The 18,786-nt window shown below is 42.1% G+C and overlaps 1 protein-coding gene across 6 annotated transcripts; it reads left to right on the forward strand.

The window, feature by feature from the left end:
• DRC5 (dynein regulatory complex subunit 5) lies at positions 1–14,424 on the forward strand. 6 transcript variants are annotated; one of them, XM_081905317.1, is made up of 6 exons: positions 84–189; positions 6,366–6,659; positions 7,498–8,066; positions 9,758–10,207; positions 11,902–11,967; positions 14,153–14,274. In XM_081905317.1, the coding sequence occupies exons 2-5, from the start codon at positions 6,482–6,484 to the stop codon at positions 11,950–11,952; spliced, it is 1,248 nt and encodes a 415-aa protein (XP_081761443.1). In that variant the 5' UTR covers positions 84–189; positions 6,366–6,481; the 3' UTR covers positions 11,953–11,967; positions 14,153–14,274. The 6 variants fall into 6 exon arrangements, with proteins under 6 accessions (XP_081761441.1, XP_081761439.1, XP_081761443.1 ...); XM_081905315.1 differs by lacking the exon at positions 11,902–11,967 and having other exon boundaries at positions 1–91; positions 6,370–6,659; positions 14,153–14,424; XM_081905313.1 differs by lacking the exon at positions 11,902–11,967 and having other exon boundaries at positions 73–172; positions 14,153–14,424.
• The last annotated feature ends 4,362 nt before the right edge of the window (positions 14,425–18,786 follow it).

Raw genomic sequence — 18,786 nt, forward strand, 5'->3', positions numbered from 1 at the left:
GGGCTGAGCTTGCATCTGTAGCGCCGGCCCTTGGCAACGCTTCGTTTCCCTAGCAACCTCCCCCCCCCACCCCCGAGGACTAAGCGGGCAAGTGGGATAGCGCGGCCCGAGAGACGGGCGTGTGCTGGGACCAGTCGGGAAAGGGGAGAAGAGGGACCCTCGAGACTTCCGGGTTAGCAAAATGTGAAGGTAGCACTCGGGGTGCAGAGGGGCCATCCGTGAAAGGGGAACAACAGCTCGAAGATTTATTGGTTTGTTTATTGATTTATCACATCTGTGACCACCTTTTCCCTCCAAGGAGCTCAAGGTGGTCTGCATGTTTCTCCCTGCATGGCTAAATGACTCTTGGGGTCCCCCCTTCCAGCTCTGCAATTCTAAGCTGCTATGACTCCCCCTCCTCACTGAATCCCCACAACAGCTCTGCGAGGTAGCTTATAGGCTGAGAGGCAGTGACTGGCCCAAGGTCACCCAGTGAGCTTCTTGCCTAAGTGGGGATTTGAACTCTGGTCTCGTAGGTCCTAGTCAGGCTACGCCACACTAGCTCAGCAGGTAGGGGACCCCACAAAGCAACTGGAAGAACGAGGATGAAGGCAACCCCTAAGTCCTTTCCCCAGCACTCCTGCTGCCACCTCTCTTTTGATATATATGCCAACTATATAATTCTATGATTCTCTCTCTCTCTGTGTGTGTATTTTCACAGGCTATAATACTGATGAAAGAACAGGGTTCCTTTAAAGTAAGAGGTAGGCAGTTCTGCTGTCATAAATGTGAGATCTTGGCCTTCTAATTACTCTGGGTTAGGTGCCAAAGGCTGGTGGTTCCCTTTTTGTACAGTTACGGTGAATTTGGAACACTCACTTTATCCATTCCACAGGCACACACTGAGAGACCAGGAGAAAGCTCACCCTTTTGCCACCCTTGAAGTTTGGGGTGGTTTAGGGGTAACTAAAAGTATTTCCAAGTGATCTGCTGTTTCTAAGGACTGCAAACTAGAATTCATATTGGGAATGTAAAAGGGGTGGGGGGAGCCTTTTCAGTAAACATTTAAAATATGGCTTAAAGTGACTGTGTACGTGTGAAGAAATACTGAGAGATTTTGGAGAATAGCAAATGGTGCAAAGCTATTGATTAGTGGATTTTAATCCCTTTCTCTTTCACAATATTTGTATTTAGTGCTTGAATTATGGGGGGAAAGACATGGGGAGCTTTTAATGACAAGACACCTCCCATGGACTACCCCCCAATTTAGGCAAGACAAGCCCCTCCCAGGCTTCTAAAAACATCATGAAAAATAGAGCACCTTCTCCTGTAATTGGAGCATGGCTTGTGTAGAACCGTAGAATTGTGAGTTGGAAGCGACCACAAGGGTCATCTAGCCCAACCCTTTGCAATTGTTGAGTGGGTGTTGCAGCTACTCAGTACTGCACTATTAGAAGGTAGGGTTTATATAATGTTCATTTCAGTGGACTTCGTGTTGCATCTAAAAGCAGAAAATCTTTCCCAGTAAGCAGGTTCTATTTCTTAAATTAAAAGAAAGTTGAATTGAAAGGACTTGACTATTAAAAAGCAGCTTAAAATAAAGAAATTGAATGAAGTACTTAAGGACATGGAAGAAAGTCAGTGATGTTTTTTCTTCTGTGATTAAATCTATGGCTTATACATCCTTGTGCAAATTGTGTAGATTGGAAATTGACTACATTTTGGCATTTTGTTTCTTCTCTTTTAGCAGTACTTTTGTTATGCACTTGATTTAGGCACAACGTGGGTGGAAAGTTACATATACATTTATATGCTATCTTCTAATTAACTGCATCTTAACATGCTGTTTAATGCAGAATGTAAAGAAAGGAGACTACATATATTATATGCCAGTGTGCCGTTTATGGGAGCAGTTACGTTTTCAGCCAATGTTCATTGAATCTGACATGATGAGTGAATAAGAAAGGCTGTTTATCAAATAATAGCATATCACAGTGAGTGTATAACCACTTGGTATGCTAGTAATCTATATTGTCCTGTGAAAAAATGAGAACTTTATACATTTCCATACTGGAAGTGGAAAGCTGAAAAAACTGGAGGAGGGGGCATAAACTACCTGTACTTTGGCAGGGCAATATAATCTGTTTACTAAGTGGTCACATACATGTGGTAACTTGGTAGAAAGTTATCTAATCATCCATGAATATATGAATGTGAACCCAAAGCAGTACAGGGGAATTTATGTTTGTACTGACAAAATAAGAAAATGAAGTATAGAACAGCCATGGTGATATGTGATTGCTGTATCAGGAGATCCTGTAAATTGATTCAGTGTGATAAATGACTCACAGCAAGACCTAGCACCTTACAACTCCCCAGGCATTTGATCACAGAGTTAATTCAGACACCTTGTGGAATCTTCATCACACCATAGCAACCGTGCTATTTGTAATGACACTGAATGTGGAGTGAGTGAAACACACATGCTTTGTAAAAGCAAAAAGTAAGTTTGAACACTGTGTTGAGGTTTCTGCCTCATTTTCCTAGAACATTGCAATCCCTTCATAATACAGCATACACAGCTCATGAGTATAATAGAAAACAGCTTCTAGTGGAGAAATTACTGGCAATAGGCAGAGTCAGAAAAGTTTTATTTATTTACTAGAACTATAAGCAGTCTATTTTATTTATGTGTCTATAAAACCAGATATACTACTTAATAAAGTAAACATCTCTAAGTGGTTTACATAAAACAATGAAATTGCAAACAGCATTATTCAATTAATTTTTTTTTAAAAAAACTAAATAAAAACAAGCCCCCGAGGTATAAAACATTATTAATCCTGACTACCAAATGAGCTTGCACTACTGTATGTAGGATGGGAAGAGCCCTGCTTTCTGCCAAAGCTATGGACACTTGCCTTTTTCAGTTTGCAGTGTATTCAATCCACATGTGATTAATGGTAATTTGGTGGTTTCACATTTCAGTCTCCCGGCCCTTTCAAAGGCAGGCCTCAGTTGAAACTGCAGAATCACAACTCAGTGTAGTCCACAAAAGCTCATGCGGTAATAAATCTGTGGGTCTTTAAGGTGCCACAAGACAGGTTAACATGGCTCCCCTACTGGAAATTGTTGCAACCAAATCAGTTTTCTAGCACAGGTTGATGCCAAACAGTTGGATGCTAAATTGATGCCATTTGATTTGTATGAGGAGGAAATTGAACGGCTCCCTTTTCCCGTAAGGAGATGTGGTGCCACTTTCGGTAGGTTAGGACAAGTGTATGTGCCATGCCTAACATGTGGATTGTAAGAACATGGTGTGGTGTCACACTTCTAATTGAGATTTGAATTGTAAATAATCTTAAACCCAGGCTTTATTTTGGCTAAACCAAGGGTACTGGTGGTTTTTGGATAGCCCTAGAATAGTGGAATTGTGTGTACAAAAGGGAAGAAATCTGGACGCCATCACATCTGACAATGATTGCTGGATCCTAAAGCTTGCCATTTGGTCACCAGCAATAAGACTCTGTGGGAATTTTGCAACAAAGCATCACACTTCGCAGCAGATAATCACAAAATTGCAGAGTTTAGAAGAGTTTCAGGACATGTGAACTAAAGGGATGTGTGGTAAACTGCCTACAGAGCAGAACTTCTTTTGGCTGGAGCCTCTCTTTTTAAAAGCAACCCTCCATGCTGCCCTTAAGCTGTTCCTAAAACTCGGGGGAATTTCAGAAGTACTCCTCAGAACAGTCGGAAATAGAAATGATACTTCCCTGACCATGTGTGGAAATGCTTTTCCTGCATAAAGTGGCTCTTTGGATTCAAGCCATAGGCTTTATGAGCTACAACTGGCATTAGAGGTTTTAATGAACTGTTCTGCACTTGCAGGCTCCTTTTTTAAAAGTCAGTAGAGATTTAGTTGCAATTCACCTACAGCTGCTGTCTTGCTTTATGGAATATTTAATCATGAGATGTTTTATTTTTTAAATACAATTTTGAATGTGCATATTTTGACAATTAAATTCACAGTTGTTCCCAATAAAATTTTTAGAATTCTGCTAATTATTAATCGTTTGTGCTGTTATCCTGTTTATGGTGCTTTACAGAAATAAACTCATTTCCATGCCTGCCTCTTGGAAGAAGCTACCGTTGCACAGTGGTTCTTTTACTATTGTCCAGTAATATTTGGACTATTGGGAAGTGCAGAAAGCTTTTGAGTTTTCATGCTTCATGACCCCAGGGGGCTGTTCTTGCATTTGCCAACTGTTTTTTCCCTTCCATATTCTGGGATTGATGAAGATTGGAGTGACAAGATGGTTCTGGTCACAGCAGTCAGATCTGCAGAAGCCCTACGGATCTCTGACTGAGGAGCAGTGCTGGGCTGGCTTCACCCAGGAAGGGAGAATCACAGAGAGCAGAAACCACAGTTATGAGGGCTGTTGCATTTTCCTGGTTTTCTGTGTGGCTTTTGGGGTTAAGAATCTTAGTTGCCTGCAAGTGTACAGTGATTGCTCCACAATAGCTGATTTTCCACCCCCACTAGGATTAGCTGGTCTCCAGTGGATATTATTCCATGTCATTTGGCCCTCGGGCAGCATTGTCTCACAATTTCTGTAGACACCTAAGTATCCATTTGACCTGGCCTCTCCTTGCCCTTCATTTCAGTGTTCTTTGCTTTGCTCTGGCACCTGCTGCTTGCTGCTACCATCTGAGAAGCCTTTGCAGAAGCATTATCAGTAACACAACATGAATAACTTGGCTTTGCCCCCTTGCATTCTTCAAAGGGTTTGTAGAGGTCTGCTCTTGTGATTTAGCAGGTTGTTTTTATCAGCACTACCCCAGACAGTTTGGGGGTTGGAAAATTGCCCATTGCAAAGGTTTCAAAGGCACCGGGGGTTTCACACACCAAAGGCTGCTTCGTATGTGTGCTTGAAAGCAAAATGGAGCAGCTTCATGAACAGGAAGGAAATAATGAGCTTGATCTCTGCCATGGCACTGGCTTCTCTCTTTGTAACGGGAAGGTAGTGTATAAAATCAAAGCACTTTTCAATAGAAGTGTGCCGGATTGGGGCACTAGTTTCCACGCAACTGCAGGTGTCTTTGTAGAAGGTTACGAGGACGTCTTGTGCATGTGAACATTTTCCACTCTCAATTCACACACCGTATCCAACTGCTGTGCCATCTAAAGCAAGTCTCATTGAGCTTAATGGGATTTACTCCTGGGTAGAGATGCACTGTTACTGCTTATTGTATGAGTTTTTTTTAGTTCCAGCCTTTTTTTAACATGTTTTCTTTAAAAGCCTAGATGAGCACTTTGGTAAAATGAGAGAACGCTCAACTTTTAAACCTTGAAGAGATTAAGAGGCTGAGCATTCCCCCATTATGCCACAGTATTCACCTAGCATTTTAATGAAAAATCTCAGTAAGGACCTGCAGGATTGCCCACTTCTATAATGGTTTCCATGTTAAAATATAATTGTAAGCTTATTTAGCTCAGCAGGGGGGAACATTTGGACTTCCAGATGTTTCTGGACTAAAATTCCCACCTGCCTCAGCTAGCACAGCTAATGATCGGGGGCAAGTTGTAATCCAACAACATCTGGATGGCCACAGGTTCCCCACCACTGATCTAGTTCTTTGGAGGCCCTGAGCTCTGTTCCGTGATGGCATGCATTTCTAGTCTTATTTTTTAAAAGAGAGTTGAGGGAGCAAGTTACAGTTATCCCCTTGCTTCAGAGCTATCCCCCCCAGTCAAAATGAGCAGACTATACTTTGCTATTGTGTTGTGCCTCTGTTTTGGCACTTCAACTCCTAGGATGTGGAATGGATGAACTGCAAATACGTTGTCTGCATGATCCTTAAGAAATATGGGTACTGCAGGTGCGATTGGCGTGTGAAATTAGACTAGTTCAGAGAAAGGAGAATGAGACTGCCAGATTCTCTTCTGTGTTTGGTTGGTTTTTTAAATGTATAAATATATTTTTACATCCTGTGAGCCCCCTGCACTGACACCCTGCTGCATTTTGATGTGAAACCACCACTTCAGTGTGCTTATAAATCCAATTTGCGTATGACTCACTTCATATAATTGCTTCATCTTAGGAGACATTTAATAGCTCAGGAAAAGGTGAAACAAACTTCTGATGTAAACAACTTCCAGTTATTAAATGTTCTTGTATTCTCAGAACTTGGTCCAGTGAAACAGGCTGTCTACCTTCCTTGTTTTGTTATGTGCATTGGTGGAGCTAATAATTGATTGGACTACATCAAAGATTTAAATAATGCAGTTGTAAGGGACTTCTTCCTCCCTACACTTGTAGTATAATGCACCAAATCAAATATTTTATTAGTATCAGTGAGTGGTACTGATTTCTGGATTTTTCTAGGAAGAATGGCTGCTGAACTTTAGTGTTCCAATTTGCGCAGAACTTTCAAACCATTCTAAGAGAGAGAGAGAGAGGAGAGAGAGAGAGAGGGAGAGGTTTTACCCCAGCACTTCAAGATGCAGGAGCCAGTTGCTGCAGACCCCAATGCAGTCCCTCCTCCAAGCCGTACCAGAAACCCAGCAGCTAACCCTCGGCGAATGCGGCGGATTATAGCTGAGGATCCTGAGTGGAGTCTAGCTATAGTGCCACAGCTCACAGAGCTCTGCATACAGCACATAATCAACAACTTTGAAAGTAAGTAATTTCTCCTCCTCTGGTTTCTCTTGCTGAGAATGAACCTTTAGATCACAGGTTGCAATTATACATGCAATTGAGGACTGAGTTTTTAAAAATGAAACTAAGTGGAATGGCTCTTTAAAAATGCAAGGGAATTATTCCATAGACCAAGGGTAGCTAATATGGTGCCCTCCACCACAACTCCCTTCCTTCCTGACCATGTAGTGGATGGGAACTGTAGTCCTAACAACTTTGGAGGGTTCCACTCTGGCTGCTGCTGCTCTAGACTAAGTCATTCCTGCTGCTGCTGCTTGATAACCAGTCAATACCTTTATTTTTGCCTTGTTTTGAAGCATTGTAGTCTACAGTATGACACACAACTTTCATTTGTTCCTAGGGAATCCTGGAAACTATTGTTCTGGGAGTAGGGCTTGGTCTTCCTAATGGAAATCTTAGCATCCTCAGCAAATTACTCCTCTCAGGATTATTTAGTGGAAGCGCTGCTAAACTTGTACAAACTCAAATGTGTGTTGCTTTCAACATATGATGCTATGTCTGAATAATTGTTTAATTTGCTGGTGCTATTCTAATGCTAAAATGTTATCTGCATGTTTTATTTACTGTTGTTATTTGAGTTTTTTAGTGTTGCTGTTTTTTCTTATTCTTTTGCGAGAATTGAGATGCGTATTCTGTTGTTTTATTGGTTACTGTAACTTGATTTGGGGAGGATAATTTTAAAATCAATCAAACAAACAAATAATCTATCTATACCTAGCAAATAGATCTTCATGGTGCTATAAAAAGCAGCAAACAGACACCACATTCCGAAAGGTTCACTTCTCTTCTTTCCAACCAGGTAATCCTATTTTGAATAGCCTCCTTCCTGATCACCAAAGGAAGGTGCTGGACAAGGTCTCCACAAGTCTGCCCCTTACTGTGACTGCCAACCTGATTAGTGATGAAGGTTATTGGAAACGATGTTGCATTGCGAGATGGGCAGTTTGTGATGTGTCCCGCTATGGAAACAGCTGGAAGCGGATGTTTTTTGAACGTCACTTGGAGAACATCTTGAAGTTCTACATTCCAGACACCACTAACCCCAACCAGGTCCTGGATGTCATCCCACTCTGCAAGGAATATGTGAAGAAGCTAGATATCGACCAGTTCCTTCCACCTGTGAAAATAGATCAGAAGAAGGAAGACGAAGAAGCCTCTGATACAGAAAGTGATTCTGGAATGGATGAACCTTCCATGGACCATTTTGATATGAGTATGCTCACTCCAGCGCTCTGTCACCTAGAGGAGCTGCACTTATCTTATGGCGTTAAAGATTGTGGCATGAATTTTGAGTGGAATCTTTTTGAGTTCACCTACCGGGACTGCTGCTCCCTGGCCAATGCTGTCAAGAAGTGTCCAACTTTAAAAGTAACTTGCCATATACAGTTCTATAATATTAGGTTCAATGGTGGGTGGGATTGCCAAAGTCTTTTTTTCCCCCAGATGCCTGCCCCCTTTCCACTCATTTTTTAATTTTTTAAACTTTTTTTTTGCTAAGCACGGAAACCTGAATGCACACAAATGTACATAAGATGCAGGCTTACTGTACTTCCATGGCCACAGAGAGCCCCCTTTGCACCAAACTTGTATACTAATCTCAAACACTTGAAGTTAGATGCCACTCACATATTGAAGTTAGATGCCATTACAGCTAAGTGATGGGAGCCACTCTTCCTTAGCTTCAGCTGGGGTAGATGGGGTCAACTACATGGATTCTTCCCACCTGATCCCAGCTGTGCAAGGTTGATGTGCAAAGGACCTGCTTACATGGCACACCTGTCAAGTGTCCTGGAAAAAAGGGACATCCCTTTTTCTGTACGAGATTGCGGTGGCCATTTGCGGGGCAGCACTTTTGCACTGAAAAAAGTGTTTTTGGGGGGTGGATACGACTTGCCCCAGAGCGTGGCCCGGAAGACGTGTGAATTGTTTTTTGAAATTAAAAAGTTGGACAGTATGACATGGTACTAGAGCTTTAAACATTAAAGCAGTGAGATGAAGCCTTGGTAAATGAGTTCTTAAATCTACTTCAAGTCTCATGGATTTAAATTGACCCCCCACCCCAAGGTCAAATAAGGCAAGGTTTGGGAGATCCACTATTTAATCTCTTGACATTTCCATTTTTCTTAAAAGCAGCCACAGAGCCTCCAGACTGGAGTTACAGTACCAGGAGAGGGGGTATTTAACCCCATATTTCAGCATCTTGCTCTGATCAAAATCCCTCCCTCAAGTAGTAATCTAGATCAGGAAAATCACTTGGGGGAAAGAGTTAGGTCTTCTTCCTCCTGCAGTACAGGCCTAATCCAATATTGGTGGCCCTCTTTAGTAACTTTTTAAGAGAAAAAAACAAATGAAGAGAGATTGAATCATGGGTCTCCCACATCTTGTTGAGTTCTAATGTGGCTTGCATTAAAACAACAGCCTTAAGGTTCCTTTTCAAACTGCTCCTCCCCAATATATTTATAATGTAGAGATCTGCATAAGAGGGTTCAATGAGGAAGCAAGGTAAGCAATAGCCTCTACTGGTTGCTAAGAGACCTACAGTTCTCTAAAAAATAAGGATGGGTGGAATGAACTTTCAACTCTGCACCCTCAAACCACCCTCAGTAGTGTACAAAAGCTATCCATTGGCTTATAACACTTGAAAGACTTGTGTTGTATCTCACTCTTGATGACTGAACCAACCCTCTACCTGCCAGCTTAGATCACATAAAGGCTTGAGCCTGCTTAGGGGCAATGGAGAAATCTTTGATTCTAAATTCTAATATTTCTGAGAAAATTAGGCAAAATTAACCACAGACTTACTGTCTGAACTACGGAGCCTTTCAGACAACTCCTTGTGGTTCCAGATTGTTACAGCAGTTTAAAAGCCTTTTACCAGAAATACAGGTTACGCTTATTGCTTCTGATATGTGAACTTTTTCAAAAAACAGCTAAGGCGATGAACTGTCCAAATCCCTTGCCTTTCAGTGAAAACTGAGTGGTTCAAGGCACAAATAAAATAAAAATTGTCTGAAATATTTTTCTTTCTCAAAACGTGTAACCTTATTCTTCTTCTGCAGGTCTTCAAACTGTCCCGAAGCAAAGTGGATGATGAAAAATCTCGTGTGCTGATCCATGAACTATTAGACCACCCCTCGCTAATAGAACTAAACTTATCTCACAATCTGATAGCGGACCGGGGAGCACGAGCTGTTGGCAAACTGATCAACTGCAGCAAGATAGTAACCCTTAACCTTTGTGATAACAGGATCCGTGCTCAAGGAGCCCAGGCGATTGCTCACGCCTTGTCCAAGAATTCCATTCTGACGTCCCTCAATCTGCGTCTCAACTGCATTGAGGATGAGGGAGGCCAAGCCATTTGCCACGCCCTCTTGGCTAACGAGACTCTGACAAATCTTCACTTGGGTGGCAATGAGTTGTCGGAGCCAACGGCCACCCTTTTCTCTCAGGTCCTTGCTCAGAACACGGCTCTGACTCACATCAACCTCTCCTGCAACCACATTGGGCTAGTACGCAATCTCTCTTCCTACAAGGGGGATGGGCACATAGCACTTGTATAGAATGTTCAAAGCACTTTACATGCATTATCTTAAGTAATCCTTACAACCTTGTAAAGTAGGTCAGATGATGTTTCTTTTGAAGCTGGGAGATAGTGGCTTGTCATCTCACAGTGAATTTTTGGCTGGGATAGACTTGGACTGGCCTACATGTGTAGGAGAATGAGGTGGGGGGTGGAAATACTAAACTCCCTGCTAGCAGAAGAGGGTCACATCACAGAGAGCTTCTAGCTTAATCCACTCCTCCTTGTGCTAGTTTTTAATTTGCAGAGTTTTGTTGAAGTAGCACAGTCCATGTGCTTTTGTACTATAGCAAATTGAAAGTGAGTGTGTGTGTGTGTGTGTGTGTGTAGGAACATTTGTAGTATAAAAAATTATGGGATTTTAGCAGGAAAGCTATAGGATGCACACTTAAACTTTTGCAGGTGCAAATGGTATTGAAAGTGTGATTGCATATATAACAACCCTGATAGTATGATGAGCACAAATTGTGATGAATGTACAATAATATCTTGTGGGGCCCCTAAAATACTTTCTGTGGTTTGCTAGCAATAGACCCAGAATATATATCTGGCTTACACTGAAGGATGAACATTCTTATTTCTCGGCTTAGCAGCAGAGAAAGCTGCTGGAGAATGGGCTGTTTCAAATTGTGTTCATGAACTCTACATTGCAGCATTATGTGTGACTACATTTTACACATCTTTTCTTAATTTGATAATGTGGCAACAGGTGATTGATGCAACCTGTTAGGAATATATTTCTGTTCATTTCTATATAATGTTGCTGCAGAAAATAGCATACCAGCTGCTTTGCCATCTTTTCCTAGTTTGTGCTTGCAACAAAGGCAAAGAGTGGGTAACGTGCCCCAGGACTGTCTGAAATCCTGTATTTTATCAAAGGGCAGAGGTTTGAATCCTACCCTCAGTGGCTGTCTTTTGAGACGTTGGCAACTCTCTACATGGTAGAGCTACATATATTAGTCTTTGTTGCTTGTTTATGTTTATCCAAGCATGCTTTAGATTTTCTTGTCCTATCTTTCACGAAGCAAAATATTCTACTGGATCAGTTCATGTGGATAAAAGTGTGCAAACTCTTAATATTAAGAGTTGTGATCCAATGGAAGCAAAAGCCCTGAAAACTCCAGCAGCTTTTGCATGTTCATTGGCAGATTTTGCTTGGTTTGCTGTATCTTTTCCAATCTTCTGCAGTAACATGGCCACCAGATTCCAGGTAGGTAATGGGCTTAAACAAAATGGCAATATTCCGATTTCTGAAGATGGTGTGATTGATTTCCCCAGAAAGTATTCTAAATTCTGGGTGTCTGCAAGTGTGGGGTCCTTCATCTAATTGAGTGATGACTGTTTCTTAAAATCCAGACTGGGACAGGGCAGGGCAGAAGGGGTTGAGAAGCAAGAAGATACGGAACAGAACGCCACTCCAGAGACATGTAAGCCCATGTCACAGCTCAGAAATCTCTACTTTTCATCACATGCTTTTAAGATCTGTCTGGTGCATGTATCATGATGCTATCACCTGCTTTTAGTTCTTGCCATGCTAATACTGTTCCCTCTGGGTCTGTCACATGCTTTTTTAGATGCCTCAGAGGTTGAGGGAGTTAATGACTTCTTGTCTCTTTCCCCCAGGATGCCAAAATCTTACCGAATTGCCTAAGCAAACACTTTATCATCTCTTGACATGGTAATGAGGAGGTAGGAAGATGTCACTGTCATAATGACACTTTCATAACGGGGAGCGTGACACACCATCCATTCTGTGAGCATTTGGCAATAAGCAGCAGTAGCTTGATGAATAGGTGACAGGAGAGGTTGACAAATCTGCTTGCTTTGGTGAGCATCCCTCTCTACTCCAAGAGGCACAGTTTCGGGCTAAAGGGACAAGTGCCTGGAACTGGGAAGGAGGGTGCAACGCATTCTAAGCACCTCGGAATCTCAGCACAGCAGGGTTTCAGAGGCAACCTCCACACAAGGCACTCATCCCTGTCCTCATGCTTGGACTCTTCTAACACACACACACACACACACACACACACACACACACACACAGACTGTGATCTGTTCCCATGCATAAGCTCCTGCTATCCCCAGGGTCATTGTCCCTGCTTGTCCTCCTGCCAGCCATCCCTTTCTCCTGCCTATGCATGATGAACTCAGACTGGTAGTTATTGAAAGAGCATGTTGGAAACACCAATATCTATCTCTCTCTCTCTCTCTCTCTCTCTCTCTCTCTCTCTCTCTCTCTGTGTGTGTGTGTGTGTGTGAGAGAGAGAGAGAGAGAGAGAGAGAGAGACAGCAATTTCTAACTTAACTGCACAAGCACTCTCTATCTGAAGAAGTGTGCATGCACACAAAAGCTCATACCAAGAACAAACTTAGTTGGTCTCTAAGATGCTACCGGACAATTTTTTTATTTTAAAAAAATATATTTCTAGAAGCATTCCCTATTTTAGAGTAGGGGCTGCTCCAGTAACTCAGTGCTCAAAAGATGGACTCTTTCCCACCCCCCTCCATGGAAATTTTATTAAAATTTTAAACAATAAAACAACAACCCGAAGGAAGCAATTCCATGAAAAACAAGAACTCTGGTATAAACGTTTACACCCAGTTTATAGGTCATACAGCTTATAGGTCACAATAGTTATCAAGGTACATGTCATCTCCATGGGCATTCTTGAGAGGGGGAAGAAAAATATTTCCCCTGCTTATTAACATAAGCAAAAAAGGGAAGTCATATGTCACCAAAATCGGTTGTCCCTTTCACAGGTCTACATCTTGTGAGATCTGAGTTAACCACTTCCCACACATTATTAAACCAGTTATAGAATGGAATTGCAAGCTTTGTTTTCCAATGTTGTGCTATTATGAGTCTTGCAGTGGTTAATAAAAGGCTGGCCAAGTCTCTGTGCTGGAGAGAGCGTTAGAGGACTGTTGATATGTGCACAGCATATGAAATGTTTTCGCACTGGCAGAGGCAGTTTTGTAGCTCTAAATCTTTGGATGAAGGGTGGTATATACATTTAATAAATGTTATGTACAGGGTGCTTTATTATTATTTTGAAAGTTCTTCAGTTTTATAGGACCTCCTAGTAGCATGCTGTTTATTGAGCGTTCTTCACAATTTGTACTTATGATGTTATGGGAGCAGTTACACCTGATCACACTTTCAATACCACTTGTACTTGCAAAGGTTTTGGGCTGGTCATACTTATTCATTTGCAAAATAATAATAATAATACCTTTATTGTCACAGGACAACCTGTGTACAATGAAATTAAACGAGCCTCCCTCCCCCCCAAAAAACCTCAATCTTATCGAACAACACACCACCTTGCAAGTCAATTTCGCTATGTTATTTTCCGTTCAACAGCCTAACAGCCCACGTCCCATAGCTTCCTGCTAAAATCTGATAACTTTTCATACCACAAATGTTCTGGTGGGTTTTTTGCCACTCTAGATGGTGATAAGGTGATAATATTGGGGAAGCATTGCAGAAGAACTACTGAAGTTGAATGATGTGTGGATGCCCAGTGTTAATCCACCACTATTGCATTATAATCACAGTAGTGACACGCTCTGAATATACCTTTATATACCTGCCAACTAAGAGTTCACTTAACACGTTTGATGAAGTAGGCTTCAGCCCATGAAAACTTATGCTATAATAACTTTGTCTAAGGGTGCCATGGGATTTCATTGTCTTTTTGTAAATAAAAAATAGCATGTAAGGAAGCATGTTTGCCCCTTCCTCAAGGCATTTTTAGGTCTTAGTTGCAAACCAGCCAAGGTGTTTTGGGGCAGCCAAGGTGTTTTAAACCCGAGGGTTGCTTGTGTGCATGTGTGTTTTTGACCTTCAGCCTAGTCTTTTTATTGATTCCAGGATGGAGGGAAGCAGCTGCTGGAAGGCATGACTGATAACAAGACAGTGGTAGAATTTGACCTGAGGCTGGCAGAGGTGGGCCAAGAGAGTGAATACCTCATTAACCAGGCCATAAAGACCAACCAGGAACTAGCCCGATTCAAAAGCCTGCAGCACCCGCCCTCTGCACCTGTCCCACATACGGTTGAAGAAAAACACCCTGAACAAGGCTAACATTTCCTGTGTTTTTGTCTTCACCATGTTAGATTAAATGCCTATTTTATTTTTGCTAAGCATTGTGCTCAGAAGTTCCTTCTCAGCTGTGTTTGATCTTGGCTGGCCATAGCTTCCTTTCCTCCTGCCTTTCTCTTCATCTTCCCATGAAGCCTGTGGCACAAGTCCCTTGGTCCCATGTCATATTGCACCTGAGCCTGGGCCTAATCCTAGCAGGGGTGACGGAGAGCATGTGGCTTTCCTGTTTACTCCTTCCTCCCCTTGCTCTGTTGTTCCTCTTTGTCAGATTTTAGATCAGAAGCTGCTAAAGGCAGGGACGTATTCTACTCTGTAAAGTACACCCTGATGGAGCTAGATTATGGTGATTATTAATCATTGATTAAATCTTTTAAAATCATTTTTGACAGGCCATTCTGGGAACTGAACGATACTGTAAAAACAGGTTATGCAAGGCAGAGTATGTTGAAAGTGAGCTAGATCTAACAAAATCCTTCAGGTACAAGATTCTTGTTTAATAATTGACTGAAATTTTTGTATATCTTTGAATGAAACTTTTCCTCTCTTTTTGCCACCCCACCAACCCTCTTTGCCCCTTGTGATCCCAAAGCAAAAGTCCTCTCAATAACAGAAACAGCAAGCAGACCAAAAATGACTAAGGTTCAGCCTTCTGCTGCCATCACTGTCTAGTGGTGCTCTCAGCCTGGCCAAGCCATGGTACTAACATGGGAAAGCAGGGAGCTGTCCATTAGACCCTGCAACAGATGGTGCTGAATCCTGACAGAAGCCCCAAAACTTATTGCAGGTTCGCATCCTGCAAACCTCTGGTTTATACCCCAGGGCACACACCAGCCTACATTATCAGTGTCCCCCTCCCCCTTTGGTCAAGGAGTATATTTGGAACGCAAACCTATTAATTGTACTTCTAAACTTCAAAAGGGTGCGTGCGCGCATTGTGGATATATCATAAAACAGCCATGCTCAAGGTGTACTGGTAATTGTTCCTCTGGAGTTTTGTTCCAGTTTAGATGCTGGGGAGGGGCAGAGTAGTATAAATATTTGTGACTTGTTAACACATCATCCTAAGCCAATGGGCAACTCATCTAAATCTTGTGACTGTAAATCTGCCTTACTGTTGCTAGCTGTTGCTAAAGTGTGGGTTGATGTGAGGCCAGTGACAGAATCTGCTGTGACTTAAATGGCTTCCTGGGTGCAATTTGCTTTTGGATTTAGCCATCCAAACTTTCTAAGACCCAGTTATGTCTCTTGCAGTTGTTATCTTATTTTCCTTCTCCTGAGGAGATTCTCAGTAATAGGGTCAAGTGATGATTGCTAGGGGGAGGGCAGGCAACACCCTCCAAAGTCGCAGTCATGTGCAATGGGAAGACTCTCATTTTTAGCATCAAAGGGTACATCCCTGATCTGACCTCCAAAGTTTCCTGCTTTTTCAAGCTTCTCTCTGAAGACAGGATCAGAAAGGCTTTCTCTAGCTATTGCCCCAGGTTAGCACACAGCAGTGAAGTCACTTAAAATTCCACTAGGTGCTTTATTGCTTATATAATCTGAGGTTATTGCTATGTCTCAGTATTTCCCTAGTAACAAGTAACAATTGCCATCAGAATGGTTTTCCTTGCTACACATCTTGTCTTTCCTCACTTCTTTAGGGTTGCTTTACATAACACAGTCGCTATTCATAAACTCAGAAATGCTGTTTGGATAGCTAAAAGTCAAGACGTTAAGCACAATCCTGTGTATGTTCCATTGGCCTGTGTGACTTTCTAAACACACTTACTAGGTAATGCTAAGCTTGCAAAAGTTGCCTTTGAAATCTCCTTGCCCTATTAACTAACCCAGAAGCCCAGTCATAATGACAATGGTTTCACATTTTTAATTGTTCTATATATGAAGAACTGAACTATCACTTATTCACATGCAACACTAATCCAAAACATGGCTTAACATGAATAAGATTTAAGATCATTATTTACATATAAAACCCTAAACTCTGGGCCAGGTTACCTGAAAGACCAACTTCCCCACCATTGCCGGTGAGCACATTAAGATCAACCAACAAATACAGCCTAATTAATCTTGTCATGACCTAATTATTAGTGGGTTTTTGCTGGCACATAGGTGGGTCTTTTCACTGATGTCACTGGAATGTGCTCGATGCCTTCCTTTTCTAAAATTCTCCCAAGTATTCAATCTTGCCTTGTTTAAAAAAACTGCCTACATTTAAAATTAAACTGTTCTGGGGAGGGAGAGGGTGGGTGTGATGTCACCAGTATTAGCTAATCCATGCTGCGCAATGCAGTCCACAATCGACTCCCCCAAGATCAACCCTGCAGAGGATTAAGTATATGTAACCAGAACGTGGTGGGTGGGCTTTCAGAAGACAGTGGCTTCTCTTTTGATGAGTCTCTACAAACTCTATGAAGAAAGTCAGCCAGGCACACACCGGACATCGTGAATCATCTGGAACTTTTATTACACCGATTTGGTTTACAATCTTTGTACTTTTGATATTTCCAACAAAAAGGCAACATTGTGATATACCGTTTTACATAGAGAGAGACAAACAGAACTAGATCGTACGGACATATTGAAAAGTAAAAACTGTTCTCAGTGCTCACAGAAAAGTTTTGTCAGAACTGGATTTATCTCCGCTGTTGCTCATTGTGGGCAATGGATACAAACGTCCACCATCCATGGCTCTGCTGCCTGCAGTGCCCCTCGGCCAAAGGGGCTTTAGCTGCTTGATGTTTTGGCCGTAATAGATCAGAAAGGATACTTGTGTGAGGTTATCTTGGGCGGCAGCAGCAGCAGCTGTGTTAGAGGTGTCAACAACGCCACCCCATAGTCTTTACAAGCTTGTGTTTCCCCCCCTTCCTAATCCAGGAGTGGATTGCTCCAGTGGTTTAAACCACAGGGAGTTGCAGCAGCATGAGAAATATGCCCATGGCAGCAACTATCCCCCTGAGACATACCTAGAACATCAGATATTCGCCACTGACCACCTAGTTCTTGACCTGAGGCAGGCTGGCTTGTTGAAGTTACAAAATAATTTATTACTTAAATTGCACACTTGGATTAAGAGATCTTTTTAGTCACTCAGGAAAAGGCCCAAGATCCCAAATCAGTCAATCATGGTAAGCACAGCTTCTTGCAATCTATCAGTTTCTTTGGGGTTGTTTTTAATCTGAGAATGAATGTGTATGATGTCTGCAAAGCAGCCTGCCTCCACAGAGTGCAGAGAAGATAAAGTAAAATTGACTCTTAATTGTGACTCTAAAACGGGCACCCCCAAACTCGGTCCTCCAGATGTTTTGGGACTGCAACTCCCATGATCCCTAGCTAACAGGACCAGTGGTCAGGGATGATGGGAATTGTAGTCCCAAAGCATCTGGAGGGCTGAGTTTGGGGTGCCTGCTCTAAAACGTGCAACAAATGTCAAATAAAAGCAGTGCGTGTTGAATTGTCCTGGTGATGATCTGAGCTAGATAAGGTCACATGGCTGAATGGGTTAGTGCTCCATATGGGTGCTTAAACATAACTAACCAAAAGAATTCCCTAAATTCCCTCCAACAAACTTGTCCTGTGACTTCTCAGGCTATTCAGCTACAGAGTCATTAGCAGACATAAATGAAATAATTATCTGCCCAAACTTCTCTATCTGAAAAATGGGAATAATAAAAAACTACTTTACAGTGCTGCTGTGAATACTTTAGATTTATAGCCTTGAAGGCTCAGGTTGAGTACCAATTTAAAAGCATACAGAATTTTAAAAGAGAATTAAAAAAACCCACAATATAATTCAATGACATTCAGTAAATACTGCTAAAGGCTCTCATCTTTGTGCTAACTCCTGAGAGCCAACTGAAACAGATAAACCTTAAAACGCCTCCAAAACATTCTTAAGCTTTATGCTCTGGTGAATCTCTAGCTCAACACTGATGGGGTGTCACAGGCCAGTATTGTAACATCTGTAAGCTGCTGCCCTACGAGTTGTTCCCAGCTTATTCAGCATTATCTATAAATGGCTGCTCTATAACAAACAGAGAAAAACAAAATGGCTGACACATGCATATCCCCCCCTCCCCCCGGCTTGGGGAAGCTTTTCTGATCCCAAGAGATGTTGCGAGTCTCAAGAAATGCTGAAAACATAGGCCAACTAGCCAGGTGATCATTACAAATCAGAGTTAATTGTCAGCTGCTAACTAGAATGGGTATTCTTCCTTTTCTTCCCAATACTTAGCTTTTCTCTATGTATGGTTCATGGCAGACTTTGCCAACCAGGTGCTCTCCTGATATTTTGGACTACAACTCCCACTAGTCACAGCTAGCACGCAATGCTGGCTGGAGTTGGTGGGAGTTGTGGTTCAAAACATCTGGAGGGCACCAGTTGGCCAAGACTGATTTTATGG

This window comes from Podarcis melisellensis (genome assembly GCF_964234715.1).
Source record: "Podarcis melisellensis genome assembly, chromosome: 3".
NCBI classification, from domain to species: Eukaryota; Metazoa; Chordata; class Lepidosauria; order Squamata; family Lacertidae; genus Podarcis; species Podarcis melisellensis.

Excerpts from the sequence above, each read along its gene's own strand:
- DRC5 (XM_081905315.1), top strand. The coding sequence starts at position 6,482 with ATGCAGGAGCCAGTTGCTGCAGACCCCAATGCAGTCCCTCCTCCAAGC. Across the intron at positions 6,660-7,497 it reads CATAATCAACAACTTTGAAA|GTAATCCTATTTTGAATAGC; the intron begins GTAAGTAATTTC and ends CTTTCCAACCAG. Across the intron at positions 10,208-14,152 it reads CCTGCAACCACATTGGGCTA|GATGGAGGGAAGCAGCTGCT; the intron begins GTACGCAATCTC and ends TATTGATTCCAG.